This window comes from Martes martes, assembly GCF_963455335.1.
Source record: "Martes martes genome assembly, chromosome: 2".
Lineage (NCBI taxonomy): Eukaryota > Metazoa > Chordata > Mammalia > Carnivora > Mustelidae > Martes > Martes martes.
The window spans coordinates 191,121,014-191,137,467 of NC_137889.1; the positions used below are offsets into that span (position 1 = coordinate 191,121,014).

At 33.9% G+C, this 16,454-nt stretch overlaps 1 protein-coding gene across 10 annotated transcripts in view; it reads right to left on the reverse strand.

Moving 5' to 3' along the window:
• Window positions 1–16,454, reverse strand: part of EPHA5 (EPH receptor A5) — a gene marked incomplete at both ends in the record, with an annotated part of 340,499 nt that overhangs the window by 34,511 nt on the left and 289,534 nt on the right. For all 10 annotated transcript variants that reach the window (XM_080797649.1, XM_080797650.1, XM_080797657.1 and 7 more), the window contains 3 exons: window positions 3,616–3,801; window positions 7,756–7,881; window positions 9,090–9,157. In XM_080797649.1, the coding sequence (XP_080653775.1) occupies window positions 3,616–3,801; window positions 7,756–7,881; window positions 9,090–9,157 (380 nt within the window). The remainder of the gene's footprint in view (window positions 1–3,615; window positions 3,802–7,755; window positions 7,882–9,089; window positions 9,158–16,454) is intronic.

Sequence of the window (16,454 nt, forward strand, 5' to 3'; positions counted from 1 at the left end):
TTTGAATAAGTAAATATTTGTCAAGTGTATACTGAATGATAAAATATGAGATTGGTATTGTACACTCTTTAAGAGCTTGGGTTTGGAAGTTATGTGAAAGTTTTAAAATGTGGCATTATTCTATGCTAGTTTTATGACACTAAATAAGGTATTTAACCTCTTTAAAGTTGATTTTTGGGGCGCCTGGGTGGCTCAGTGGGTTAAAGCCTCTGCCTTCGGCTCAGGTCATGATCCCAAGGTCCTGGGATCGAGCCCCACATCGGGCTCTCTGCTCGGCAGGGAGCCTGCTTCCTCCTCTCTCTCTCTGCCTGCCTCTCTGCCTACGTGTGATCTCTGTCTGTCAAATAAATAAATAAAATCTTTAAAAAATTAAAAATAAAATAAAGTTGATTTTTCCCATCTGTAAAATGAGAACAAATACTAGTGTCTAAACAATAGATTATTGTGCAGATTAAAGGAGATAATAAAGAGAATTAAGATTAGTAAATTCTTTTTTTTTTAAAGATTTTATTTATTTATTTGACAGAGATCACAAGTAGGCAGAGAGGCAGGCAGAGAGAGAGGGATGGGGGGAGAAGCAGGCTCTCTGCTGAGCAGAGAGCCCGATGTGGGGCTCGATCCCAGGACCCCGAGATCATGATCTGAGCTGAAGGCAGAGGCTTAACCCACTGAGCCACCCTGGCGCCCCGCTTAGTAAATTCTTAAAGTAATGTTAATGATTAGTAGTAGTAGTAAGTGTTATATAAAAGATCTTTTGAAAGATTCTCAAGCTATTTCCTTCATATGAATTTTATTTTTTTCAAAACCACCTTAGTTTTATAGGATAAGATTTTCAAAATAAAATATAAACTATATATCTTGCTAGTTTTAAATGTTTATATAAATGCATCTAGTCATTCCACTTAGTTAATACCATTGATGTCTTTTTTTTTTTTTTTTTAATCACCTAATGTGTCTGGCCCTGTGATAGAGACTAGGGAGCCTATAAACATATATCAATTTCACGTAGCTCATTTTGTAGTAAGGATGATAAAACATGTGGAGGCATAACTATGATATCACGCATAGCAAGATGAGGTGCTTGAGTATACAAGATCGAGTGTATAAGATTGTCCCTGGCTGAGAATTTACTCATTCAACAGATACACGAAATGCTGCACATGCTGAGCACTGATCTAGGAACACACAGCTGAGCAAGACAACAAAAACCTGGGCCCTTTGAGGCTTAAATTCTAATGTAGAACCAGGAAGCTTTCCTTTACTGAGCTACTTGTGGATGGGAAGCTTTCCTTTACTGAGCTACTTGTGGATGGGAAGCTTTCCTTTACTGAGCCATTCAACATTATTTAGTGGTTCTTGTATGCAAGGCCGGCACTGAGAATAGAAAGAAAAAATGAAGATAAATGACAATGATCTCATGGATAAAGCCACATCTGAATTAATATTGAAGGTCAAGTAGAGCCAAGGAAAGTGGAGAGGACAGTTTATGGCTGAATGAAGTATTTCAAAGAGGTAGAACAAGGACTCGATAAGAGTTTTTCTGGAAAGGAAATAGTGAAATGTGGGGCTATGGCCAAAATTACCTGGGGTTAAGCATCAAAGTATATATACTTTGCTTCATTTTTTGCTTGTTTGGTGATGAATCATCAGAGGAAAGCAGTGATTTAGTAAAATCTACCTTGGGGCAATATGTATGGAATGGGCTAAGATAAGACAAAAGTGGGAAGGCTAGTTTGAGGATTGTTGAAATATCCCTGGAAAATATATAGTAAGAGCCTGTAAGATGGAAGTGACTTTAAAAGATAGAATGAAATACTGTATTTGAAAAGTAATTGCAAATTTATCTAGTAAGTCAGAATTGTCTGACTATTTAAACAATCAGTTGTCATTGAACGTGTTATCTCCTCAGACATAGAAATAGAAACAAATAAGGAGGGATTTCTCTAATGTTTCTCTAATATTTTGCTTAAAGTTATTAATTCTACAGAAGAACTATATTTATTTGTACGTGATCCTAGATTAAGAAATACAACTATGAATCATTTTAGGACTCAATAGAAGTATTCCTTTAGTCAACTTTGACAATAATTTCCACAAGTGGGGAAAGATAAATCTTAAAGAACTAAAGATGCTGCAATGGGAAAATTATTTTTCCGATTTTTCCTTTAATTTTGAATCTCTTCAAATCATAAAAGTTGGCACTGTATTTATTACATGAAAGCATCTTGTATTGCGAATGAGCCAATTAAGCCAGGACCTGTGGGTTTTTTACATCATTTCTCATGAAGTCTCTCAGGAATACATACATATTTCTGATATGCTCTCTTTAACAACACATCACAGAAGGAGTTTGAATTCGGGCTCATGTTTCTGGCACGTAGAGCAGTGGTACAAAAAAGATGAAGGTTCGTGATGGCCCCAACCCATAGGTGTGCGACTTCAGACTCCCTACCTCAGCTACAATCAGAAAAATCATGAGATTTAGTTGCACTTATGTCTCATTATCTGTGTGCTGCAGGTTGAGAATAATTGTTGAATAAATTAGCATCAGATCAGAGAGCATGAAATTAAGGACACAAATAAAGTGAGTTGCAACATGGCAAATTAAAAACAAGCCGAAGACTTCCTAGGCTGAACATCAAGAGGTACATTTATTAAGGGAGAATGCAGTTTGAGCTCACATAGAACAAAAAATAGGACAGAAATATTTTGAATATTTTCATTTTGCTTTATGTATATGTGTAGTTTCATGGCAGCAAGAGCAAAGAGAATATTTGATTAGGAGATTAGACATTTCTAATCTGTATTCCCAGCTCCAGTACTGTTTTTTAGACTAAAATTTATAAAATTTAGATATGATCATGTGTTCATAAAGGTTTCAAGTACATATAAAAGATATGACAAATTTAGTTGACTTAATATGATAAATTTAGTTGTCTTAGTTTGTCTCAGTCAGGACCTATTCACGGTAAACAAGTTTTATAATAAATCAGGGGTCTATAAAAGGAAGTGAATATTAATTATAATAATTTTGGGGTGTTGTCTGCTAGTATCTGATGCATTCACTTAAATTAAAATAAATATTTATTAACTACTCTAATTAGCTGCAGGCTTATTGACACACACACACACACACACAAATATATCTTAATTTAATCTGTTGAACAATATTACAAGTTAGGTATGATGTCTCTCTTTTTTTGGTGATATTGGGGCTCAAAATGTTTAACTGACCATGGACTGGTTTAGCTTTAGGTATAATAGGCATACATAAATATTTAGGACACTGTCTGTATTTTCAAGAAGCAGACTTTTTTTCTTTTCTTTTCTTTTTTTTTTTTTTTTTTAGCAAAAGAGACATATATGCAAAAGAGACAAAATTAAATGAAATATTTGAATAAGAGTTTTGGGCAAATGAAAGATCATTACAGATAACTGCAAAGATCAGCTTGGACAAGAATCTATTAAAAGGTAGGAAAATTATTATTAATATTAGAGACATTTTGAGTAACATTGCTGTGGCTAATTTTCTTTTTATCCTGAAATTAATAATAACCTAATAGAAGACACCCAGATATTCATGATACACACACATATAATTTCTACTGTACTCACTTTTGGTCACCACACCTTCTAAGTGAATGATGTTAGGATGATCAAACTGCCCCATGATACTTGCTTCACCCAGGAAATCTCGGCGTTGCTTTTCTGTGTAGCCTACTTTCAGGGTTTTGATTGCTACAGGTAATTCTCTTTTTCCTGGAAGTTTCAAACGTCCACTACAAACTTCACCAAATTCACCTTGTCATAAAGATGGAAAAACACAAAATTATTTCAAATCTTTAATAATATGCTAAAGTCCTAGAATATTAATGTTTAGACAGAACAGTATTAAAGGGGAGTCCAAACTTCATTATCAGTGGTAAGAGAATAAGTGGTGTTTTGGGAAAAATCCTCTACGGGTGATCATAAAACACTGGGGGTTATTAGCTTCATCCATCTCACCTACAAAAACTTTAATGAAAACATTAGAAAGAAATTGAATGTAACTGACTGAAAATTACTTCCCTTCTCCTTCTCTTTATACAGTAGCAGTGCCTTAATTAATAAGAACAGAAAAGGAAGAAAGTTTATGGAAGGACAAAAAGGAAATAATTTTAAGGAGGAGATGATTCATAAACAGAGTAACCAAGTGCTTAAACTATGTAAATAGTTTCAGGTACTACAAATTATATATAGAATATAAAAATAGTAGATAATAAAATCCTATGTTTGAATATACATCTTTTTGCTTTTTTTAATTTTATAAAACAAACATTTGCTGGTTTAAAGATTTTATTTATTTATTTGTCAGAGAGAGAGATGGAGAGAGCACAAGCAGGGGGAGTGGCTGGCAGAGGGAGAAGAAGGCTCCCTGTTGAGAAAGGAACCCAATGCAGGACTTGGTCCCAGAATCCTGGGATCATGACCTGAGCCAAAGGCAGATGCTTAACCAACTCAGCCACCCAGGAGTCTCACATTCTCGGGTTAAAATATGAGCTCCACAGAAGGAAGCATTAAAATATGACAAATAACATACCACTTTGAAAGTAAGTCAGTTATAAAAGATTTAAAAACATTCTAGGTTACATCAGGACATTCAGAAAAAAGAAAAGATCAGGATATTGACATGGTATATTCTAGAATATAAACACAAATTAAAAGAAAAGAGAAAGGACTCAAAAAGATAAAATCATGAATGATAGAAAAGAGATCACAACCAACACCAAGGAAATACTAACAATAATAAAAGAATATTATGAAAAATTATATGACAACAAACTGGGCAATCTGGAAGAAATGGACAACTTCTTAGAAACTTACAAACTACCAAAACTGAGAAAGGAAGAAATAGAAAATTGGAACAGACCCATAACCAGAAAAGAAACTGAATCACTAATCAAAAATCTCCCAAAAAACAAAAGTCCTAGGCCACATGCCTTCTTCAGGGAATTCTAATGTCTATTCTGTTCAAACTGTTCCAAAAACAGAAATGGGAGGAAAGTGAAAAAGGAAAAAGAAAAAGAAAAAAAAAAGAGAGAGAGAAAGAGAGAGAGAAAAAAGAAAGAAATGGAAGGAAAACTTCCAAACTCATTCTGTAAAGTTAGCATTATCTTGATCCCCAAACAAGACAAAGACCCACTAAAAAGGGGAATTAGAGGCCACTATCTCTGATAAACATGGATGCAAAAATTCTCAATAAAATACTAGTGAATCAGATTCAACAGTACATTAAAAGAATTATTGACCACAATCAAGTGTGGTTTATTTCTGGGCTGTAGGGGTGGTTCAATATTCACAAATCAATCAACATGATACACTACATTAATAAAAGAGAAGATAAGAACCACATGATCCTCTCAATAGATGCAGAAAAAGCATTTGACAAAATAGAGCATCCTTTCCTGATACAAACCCTCAACAAAGTAGGGTTAGATGGAACAAACCTCAACATCATAAGGCCATATATGAAAGACCCACAGCTAATAACATCTGCAGGGGGAAAACTGAGAGCCTTCCTCCTATGGGGAGGAACAAGACAAGGATGTCCACTCTCACAATTACTTTAACGCAGTACTGGAAGTCTAAGCCTCAGCAATCAGGCAACAAAAAGGAAGGCAAGGAAGAAGTCAAACTTTCATTATTTTCAGGTGAAATGACACTCTGTGTAGACAACCTGAAAGACTCCACCAAAAAATTGTTAGAACTCATACACGAATTAAGCAAATTTGCAGGATTTAAAATCAACATACAGAAATCCATTGCATATCTATACACCAATAACAAAGCAGCAGAAAAAGAAATCAGAGAATCAATCCCATTTGCAACTTCACCAAAAACAATAAGATACCTAGGGATAAATCTAACTAAAGAAGCAAAAGATCTATATTCTAATAACTATAGAACACTTGTGAAAGAAATTGAAGAGGACACAAAGAAATCGAAAAGCATTCCATATTCATGGATTGGAAGAACAAGTATTGTTAAAATGTCTATAATACCCAAAGCAATCTACAGATTTATTGCAATCCTTATCACAATATCAAAACCATTTTTCAAAGAACTAGAACCAATAAACCTAAAATTTATATGGAACCACAGAAAACTTTGAATAGACAAAACATTCTGAAAAAGAAAAACAAAACTTGAAGCACCATAATTTCAGACTTCAAACTACATTACAATGCTGTAGTGATCAAGATAGTATGGTACTGGCACAAAAACTGACACATACATCAATGGAACAGAATAGAAAACCCAGAAATGGACCCACAACTCAATGGTCAACTAATTTTGACAACGCAGGAAAGAATGTTAAATGGAAAAAAGACAAGTCTCTTCAACAAATGGTGATGGGAAAATAAGACAGCCACATTCAGAAGAATGAAACTGGACCACTTTCTGACACCATACACAAAAATAAATTCAAAATGGATAAAAGACCCTAATGTGAGACAGGAAACCATCAAAGTGCTAGAGGAAAACACAGGCAGAAACCTCTTTGACTTTGCAGTAGGAGCTTCTTACTAGACACATCACCACAGGCAAGGGAAACAAAAGCAAAAATGAACTATTGTGACCTCATCAAGTTAAAAAGCTTCTGCACAGCAAAGGAAACAATCAACAAAACTGAAAGGCATCCTATCGAATGGGAGAAGATATTTACAAATGATATATCTGATAAAGGGTTAGTATCCAAAATCTACAAAGAACTTATCAAACTTAACACCCACCAAACAAATAACCCAGTCAAAAACTAGACATGAATAGATACTTTCCCAAAGAAGACATCCAGATGGCTATGCTCAACATTACTCATAATCAGGAAAATATAAATCAAAGCCACAATGAGATATCACCTCACACCTCTCAGGATGGCTAAAATTAACAACACAAGAAATAATAGGAGTTGGTAAGGAGGCAGAGAAAGGGGAACTGTCTTTCACCGTTGGTGGGAATGCAAACTGGTGCAGCCATTCTGGAGAAGAGTGGAGGTTCCTGAAAATGTTAAAAATAGAACTATCCTACAGTCTAGCAATTTCCCTACCAGGTATTTACGCAAAGGATAAAAAAAATACAGTTTCAAACAGATTCAAAAGTATACATGCACCCTGATGTTTATAGCAGCATTATCAACAATAACCAAACTACGGAGAGAGCCCAAATGTCCACTGACTGATGAATGAATATATTTATATATATATATATATATATATATAAAATATATTCTATATATTTATATATATATATATATATATATAACAACCCATAAGAGACTCTTTTTTTAAAAGATTTTATTTATTTGAGAGAGAGAAAGAGACAGAGAGAGTGAAAGAAAGAACACAACTGGGGTGAGGGGCAGAGGGAGAAACAGACTCCCTGCTAAGCAGGGAGTCCAATGTAGGGCTCAATCCTGGAACTCCAGGATCATGACCTGAGCTAAAGGCAGACACTTAACCAACTAAGCCACCCAGGTGTCCTGCCATAAGAGACTCTTAAGGTTAGAGAACAAACTGAAGATTGATGCAGGGAAGTGGGTAGGGGATGAGCTAGATGGGTGATGGGCACTTGTTAGGATGAGCACTGGGAATTGCATGTAAGTGATGGATCACTGAATTCTACTCCAGAAAAAAATATTGCATTGTATATTAACTACCCAAATTTTATATGAGAAATAGAAATAAATAAAAGTATGAGTTAAACACACTATTGTACCTGCTCCAATAACTCTTTGAATGGTGATGCATGAAGCTTCTATCTCCTTGGCAAATTCATGGACAGCTTGATTGGGATCCTCATAGGTGTGTGGATCAATATAAGTTCTTACTCCTGGCAGCTTAACTGGAAAAATAAATGTGCATTAAAATATAACTGCTTGTAAGGATGAATGAAATCAGACATTATTAACATGCAACTCTGGCTTAAATCCCTAATTCCTAGAAATGCCCAAACTGTAAGGACAGCCCCCACCCCCCTCAGTTATAGGAGTCATTTGTGTAGCTATGTCATTATTATAATTGTAGAAATCTGGATTGTTGGTATGTACAAGAAATTCATACATGACAACATATATGAATAGATATTATCTTTCAACAATAATGTTCACAGAGTCAGTCTCCGAGGCAAACTAAGTTAAGTTTGTTTCCTACACTGGGCAATGAAATGCTGTGAGTTGTTGTTTTGTTATTCTGTTTCCCTTAAAATGCTATCATAGATGAATTTTTATTTTACAAAAAAATAATTTAAAATAATTTTTCTGGTGCTTTGGTCCAGTAAGACTAGCACATTTTATTATTTTTTTTTAATTTTATTTATTTGACAGAGAGAGACACAGCAAAAGAGAGAACATAAGCAGGGGGAGTGGGAGAGGGAGAAGCAGGCTCCCCACTGAGCAGGGAGCCAGAGCGGGCCTCAACCCCAAGACCCTGGGATCATGAGCTGAGCTAAAGGCAGTCGCTTAACGACTGAGCCACCCAGGTTCCCCCCAAAATGCACATTTAAAATACCATTAATTTGAACTCAGTTAGTCTAGTTCTTAAAGTATGGTATCAAAACCTGATTTTCTGTGTTTTTAAAAAGGATAGTCCTTTTCAAATCATTGAATAAAGATTGTTGCTATAGGATCTGCTCAGGAAATTCCTGCTAAAGTGCTAGAAAAAGAAGAAAGATACTGAGCAATTTTATTTGCTTCTTCCAATGGTGTTATTTAATAATAACTTTCTACTGACTCTGCTGGAAAAAATTAGAATTGGCCTGGAAATTTGGTTTGAAATATAATAGCTTTTTATAATGATTGAGAAGGGTTTTTTAAAAAAAATTATAATGAAGGTTTGTTTTAAAACATTGAATAAATCATCCAGCTGCTGTCTAGAGTCAGGCAGCAATGCTCCCAAGCCCATAAGCTTTAGAGGAACATAATAGAGCAGTTATATTTTTTTAAACACAATATTTTGGTCATTTATTACAAATCTCCTTGTCTGAAAGTACATAAACATAAAAATAAAACCTCCTCTATTTTGTTTTCTCTTGATTTTTTATAATTTGCTTACTGTGCCCATTATGAAAATGCATCTTTTCCTCTTCCGGATCTTGTTTTGCTTTGCTGTAACCACACCGCCTGGAACAGAGGAAGGTACAATTAGCCACATCTCCAAGTGTTGAATCACATGAAGCCCAGAAGCACAAAATGCAATTGAAATGATTGCAGCCCTAACTGATTTTCACACTAGTAGCATGAAAAAACACCAATCCTTCTTTTGGATGAACTATATTTCCGCCATCCGTATCTCTCAGTCTTGCCCGGATTTCACTGAGAAGTCAGAAGCCATCCAAGTCCTTTTTTTTTTTTTTTAATTCTCTCTACCATACACCACACTCCAGATATTTTCTGTTTCCATTCTTTCTTTATTGCTTTTTTTTTTTTGCCACCTCAGAAGACTTTTTACAGAATGCACCGCCCAAAATATGTCTCTGATTCAATAGTGCCCTCCTTTCAGTATCTTACTCTATCATTTTATTTTTTTTCTCTTGTTTGGGGGTCTTTTTCTACTCAGTCCACTTAGATCACTACCAATTAACCAAACCTGCAGCCCTTCTCAGTTCAACTCCACTCCCCAAATCTTACTCTCTCCTATTTTACTTAACTACTTACTAATTTCAGTGTCCTTGCAACCTGTTCTTGTTACTGAAAAAAATCTGCTCTTTGAGGTTCATGAAGGACATAATCACCTCATGACTTTATCTTAGTTTTTAATTATTCATGATGGTCTGAAATCTCTGACTACTCCTTTCCTGATGCTTCTTGCTCCTCCCCTCACTTATGTGGACGTCTCTGGTTCTCTACTGTCAATCCATTCATTTCCATCAATTTAATTAATACCTCCCTTCCGGTTTAATTCTTTTGAGAGCTATACTCTTATTCCTCATAGATTTATTTTATAGGGATATTCCATTGGCATACAGACTCAACAGATGTGAAAAACAAATCAGTATACTTCTCTTTACTTTCAGTCTTGATCAGTTGCTTTCTTTTTCTGTTAACAGCACTGGCAAGGCCTTGGCCCCTTTAGGAACAAAGCCTTATCCTTGTGTACTTCACAGCAAATTAGTTGTCAAATCCCAAGCATTGTATAACGTAAAAGTCTTACAATTCATCTCTTCTTTTTCATTAGCTCTACTGCTTCTTCAATTAAGGCTTTGTTATTTTTCATTTGGATTGCTGTAAGCGCCTCTGAACTGATGCTCCTGCATTCTGCAACTATTTTTCCCAAACTCTACTAGACTTGGCTGTAGCCAAATTACTATAAATAAGGTTACTTTTCTACTTTGTTGTCTCCTAAGTCTTTAATCAATCAATAAGATAAAGATTTCTAAACATAGCCCTAATGCCTATTTCCTACACTACCTCTGTTATCTTCAAGTACACAGGACTATAGGTTCTCAGGTTCTCAAGACCTTTCTCCATGCTTCCACACATTTGCATATACTTGTTCCCACACCTAAGATATTCTTCCTAACAATTTTCAGTTATCAAAGTCTAGTTCAATTTTTGCCTTCTTCATCGTTTTCTTTCTTCCTGATACCCCAACTTAATGCAATCTTTCCCCACGGGAACCTAACAGTTTCTGTACTCCTGTCACATTGCGATTCCAATTTCAATGCAACATAATCATTTTGTACGTCTTCTGGTTCTTTTACTATTTGCCAGTTTTGTAAATGACAGTAGCTAGCGTTTATCTATAAATTTCTGCAGTGACCTAGCGCCTATCTCAGAGTTGGCACCAAAAATATTTGTCACATTGATGAATGAATAATAAATGAATAAATGAATGAGTGAATGATATTTTGATTGCATCTACACAATGACAAGTATTTGGAAAGTTGATGAATACTAAGTTGATGTGGTACATGATAAAACATTAAAACAACTGACTCAAATGAAAATATTTAAATTATTTTAGTGAAAGTCTAAGGAAGTGAACTTACTGTTCATAAGGTCTCATAACAAAATTGAGTTTATTAAAAACAAAATTTCCATTCATTTCCGCATAAAGAAAATACAGCCAAAATGACATATTGACATATTGACAAATAATTTCATTATAAAGTTGGTTGAAAACTACTATGTCTTGTAAATGAAGTGTCCAATCCACACATACAAATGAGAACTTCCCCTTGCTTACATATTCTATGATATTTCTTTAATATATGTGTATTTTGATATATAAATGAAACCTATTTTATTCTATATCATTTCCTAGTGTATAACTACAAATATATTATACAAAGTAGATAACACAACCCATCTCTGTATCATTTTTGAATGAAAAATACAATTAAATTTGTTTAATCATGTTAACAAACTGACAGTTTATTAATAAAATACAGCTAAGTGAAATTTGAGGAAATCTGAAATATCCTTAATAGGTCTGCTGATCTTGGGTGAAGAAAAATACACAATGGGGATTTGGTGGCTTTTCAAATTTTATTCATAACACTTAGATAGCTGCATTTGTCATCCAAGAGTCCTTAAGACATCTTGAATTAAATCACTGCAGTGAAATGGAGAGAAAAAAAAATACATAAAATCATACTAAAACTACATTTGGTCTGACATTTAAGTTATTTTAACGCACTGTTCATAATTTTTCTAGATACTACATTATTCTTTCAATCTTTAATACATGTGTCTCTAGAGAGAAGTTATTGATACTTTTTAAAATCAATGTTCTAACTACAATTGTGTGAAATCACCCTGAGATTTAGGTTATTTAATAATACCGACAAAAAAACCTTTGTTAGAAGAATTCTAAAGAGACCTGAAAAGTATACAAGTTCTTGCAGTTTACTTTAGAAAACAAACATCCATTCTACCTTCAACTCCTCCACCTTCAAAAGAAAAAAAAAAAAGCTTTCAAATTTGTATCTTCAAATAGTCTTTATCATTAAATAAGCCTCATGGATTTTTAAATTGCATGCAAATTCCTCATATGAAAATGGAAATAAAACTTTGGATCTCATCTAAAAAGTGGTCTGGGAATACCTTGGTGAGGACTGGTTAACATTTTAATACCTAAGGTGAGAGTCAGGAGGGCAATAGAAAGGAGTTATTTTTGACTATGGGCATCTCTAGAGCTCAATAACATATACGGCTGCATGTCACATTAACATATAAAATTAAGTTCTGGAACCCCCAAAAGCATCATTAAAACAAGCCTCAACAAGATACAGCAAGTAAAAGTGCAGCTGGCAGAGACTGGCCCTCGAGCAGTGGTTCGGGCTCACTAACAGAACACTGCAGGGTGACTGCTCATTCAGCATCATCTTCTGTACCTGCTCCAGATGCATAATTTTAACCCAGCAGACAAACAGACAATAAATATGCCATTCTGTACATAAATTATGCCTCCTACCTTCTGGAACCTATTTTTTTTTCCCTGAATGGAAAAGAAACAGTTTCTTCATTTTGCTCCATATCACAATTTTAATGAGCTTTGGTATCACTGTACTAAAAATATCTGGAGTGTTTTCAATTAGGGAAATCATCTTCTTGTCATTTTTACTTATGTTTTCCTAGAAAACAATGCTATCTGACTGTTTAGTAGTAGAGGTGGGCATGAGAATGTAGCTGTGATTCATATTCATTAATTAATGTTTGTTAAAAGGTCCTAGAGAGACAATGTGTAAATGTAACAATGACTTTAATAGGTTATTTAGAAACCAGCCTATTTTCTCCCATACTCGTTCTAAGAATTTAGGTAACACATCCTTGAGGATACTAATTCCGATCTTCAAAATTTAGTCCCAATCATAAATGATCCAAATTTGGATATTTAAAATTTCCATAATACATGAAAGAGTAAGCAATAATCTTTATGTATGGATGGATGTGCCAATAAGTAATTTAATTCTTGGATGTTAATTAAGAATTCGATAATAAATTAGAGTATGAATATCAAGGCCGCCAGAGGACCAAGCAATGCATAGAATTGGTACTTTACTAAATGGCACCCTTATGACTAATGAGGAAAGATGAGTGAAAGCAATAGCCAAATGAGATGGTAAATCCTTGTTCAACTATAGCTTCCAGAGAATCAGTTTTCCATTTCTTTAGCCTACAGAAAAACAAAAAACAAAACAAAACAAAACAAAACCAAAAACAAACACACAAACAAAAAACCACTTTTCTTCCTGCTAAATTCTGTATCAGGTGGGGAGGGATAAAGAAATAGTTTCGCATTTTGATTTTTCTGAAAGAGTGAGCTTATGCAGTCCCTAGGTCAGAAATGGAAACTTCTATGTTGCCTCCCTGTTTTCCAGATTAAGAAATGCCTTACCTATATTTTAGAGCCAAAAAATAAAATTCAAAAGGCAATAAATAGCAGTATGTTTTACTTATGGAAAATAAAATCTTCTTGTAATTTAAACCTCTTTAAAAACCACACTTCTCCAGATGTGCACACTCTCCTACTCTTACGTGATAAAGACCTCAACCACTGCATAATTTGTTTACGAATTTTATTGCTAAGATCTTAAAGAGAATAAGTTACAGCTTCTGAGGAAGGAGGTTGGACTTTTTCACTTCAGGATTCTCTCCAACTAAACAAAACTAGTTTTAATGAAAGCTCAGCTAATTCAGCCTCATAAAATAAAGAAGCATATGAATACCAGCTTATTAATATATTTAATGAATACTAGAAATAAATTAAGTTTTGTTTTATGGGATGATATTTTCAATAAGAATGCAATTGAAAATGTAGTGAAATGAGATTTTGAATATTAAGCTGTATTGTTTGCAGGACCTTGACTCTCATTCATTACATTCCTCATTCATATACTAGGGTACTGTGATTTTTGAGGTCTTCACAGATAGATTTAAGTTATACAAAAAAATGATCTATTACTGTTTACTGAAAATTCTCAAGCACACTTCTCAAGAGAAATGTATTCATGCTGAAAATCACACTTTCCTTGGGATATGGGAATGGAGTGATTATACCACACAAAATGTAGGCTTAGCTTGCAAAGTTCCCATCTCACATTCTATCAGAATACTAACCACTCTATGATTAAAGGCAACATGAGACACTAACTTATTTCTTATTTTATGCCTTACATCCAATTTTTTAATTTCCATATTCTAAAAGACAAAGAAGAAAAGAATACTTTTGAAATAACAGCCTCCAAAATAGTATAGTACATATGGATTGGTAAATTTTTGACCAATGAACTCTTCAGATCATTTTAGAATTAGCAGTAGGAAGACTTGAACACCTTCAAATACTCAAAGATGAATTGCAGACTTTTCCACATGGAGTTAAATTTTAATTGACTGAGAATTTTGATATAAAAACACATTTCATAAGGTATGACATGTGAAGACTGTCTCCCTGTTTTCAATAAATTTTGTTCTAATGCAAGAGTAGGTAATATCCTATTAATTTTTAAACTATTTCATGAATATGACTATTGGATTTCTCAATTAGAGTAGGTCCACTTAATATCTTCTACAATATCTCCTACTTGAGGTTCCACAAGTATCATAAAAAGGAATTTGGGAGCAGTTCCTTGTTATATTTTATACAGCAAGCCTTCAATTGGAATTTAATATGTTCTCTGTAATTTGCAATGGCATGTCTTACAACTGCCTGCTATGAGCACTTCAAAATGGGGGTCTAGAATTATGAGGGATAATTTTATATTCTCTGTCTCTCTTCTAACTCTATAAAATGGGATAGTACTTCCATATACCTCCCTGGCAGAAATGTTGTGAAGAGGGATGATATAATTTCACTTGTATGTATGCGGAAATAAAAATTTGCTCACTTCAAATATTAAGAAACATTTACCCAATATAGAGAAAGAAAAATAGTTCATTGAAACGTTAAGAAAAACGGTTTGTTTTCGTTTTTGTTTTTTTAGGTAGGTACCATGCTCAGCATGGAGCTCAGTGTGGGTCTTGAACTCAGGACCCTGAAATCAAGACCTAAGATGGAGATCGGAGCTGAGATCAAGAGTCAGATGCTTAATTGACTGAGCCACCCATGTACCCCAACGTCACATTTCAATATAATTTGTGATCTTTGTGGTCAGAGAAATTTGTTTTTGATTTTGTTTTGGTCTTAATCTCTGCATTAGTTTTTCCCTCATATCTCTAATAATATTTTTAAAAATCTCTAAAAAGTGAGATTGATTTCCTAAAAGTTACAGGACAGGTAAATGAACCTTTAATGCCTGTTTTCAGAATACAGAACTCTATTTCCCTTGCCACTTGAACACTTCAGAAAAAGCAGTAAGTGATAAGAAGACATTGGAAAAACATGAAAATTAATGAATGAAGAAAATAGTCTGACATATGTCTGAATTTAAGAAATACAAGAAAAAGCTATTTTGGGACCATGGGATCTTTCAGATGGACTTATAATAAATATTATGTTATAAAAATTTTTTTGTTTTTGTAAACATAAGCACAAATGAATATTAAGGGATAAATGATAATGTTATTTTAGAAATTACACACATTAATGTCTTATTTACATTAAAAAACAAATCCATTCAACACAGTGCATTTGTAAAAATAGATTTCCTTTGAGAAGTAAAATAGTAATTAGAATCTCAAGATAGTTATGATGTCATAAAGTCAAAGATCACCAATAAAAAATACCTCTCCTAAAAATGTAGGCTATCTTGGGTACCTAAAATCTAGGCCTCTAGGTTTCCATCATAAATATTACATAAATATTTTCTATTATTGGGTAGATTGAAGTCAAAGAAGAAAGAATATTTGAAATATTAACATTATATATGACTGTATAGATTTCACACAAAGTGGGCAACTAGAATGATGAAAAATAATTTGAGATCAAAGGTGGCAACATCTAATTACTGATTTTATCTTATAAATGTTACACCATCCATTTGAGAAAGAATGGAGTAAGGTTTTTTGGTGACAGATATAACACAGCAAAACTCACAACTCTGGAGAACTGAAGCTTTAATATAGTTGAACTGGAGGATCAAAGATCTCAATCAGTGGTTTAAAATTAGGCTTTTCAGACCCTGAGATTTCCACAAGGTATGTCAAGGTACTTTTAAAAGCCAGTAAATTTACAGTGGGCAATTTTAATTGCATTATAATGTAATGAATTTAAGGTCAAAACCAACTATACATGAGAAATGAAAAGCAGTGAGATTTCAAAATCTCAAAATGTGTAACAATCTTTGGTCTATTATGTCTGTTCACAAATGCTGGTGATAGAATGTTCCATTGGAAAATATTTATGTGGTAATTGACTCATCCTGATATGATTATACATGAAATTGGGTGACAAGATTTCGGGTCAAGATTTTTCAGTATTTCAGTATTTTCAGTATTTCAGTACAGACTACTAGGAAAATTCTTCTTCTCAGCCCTT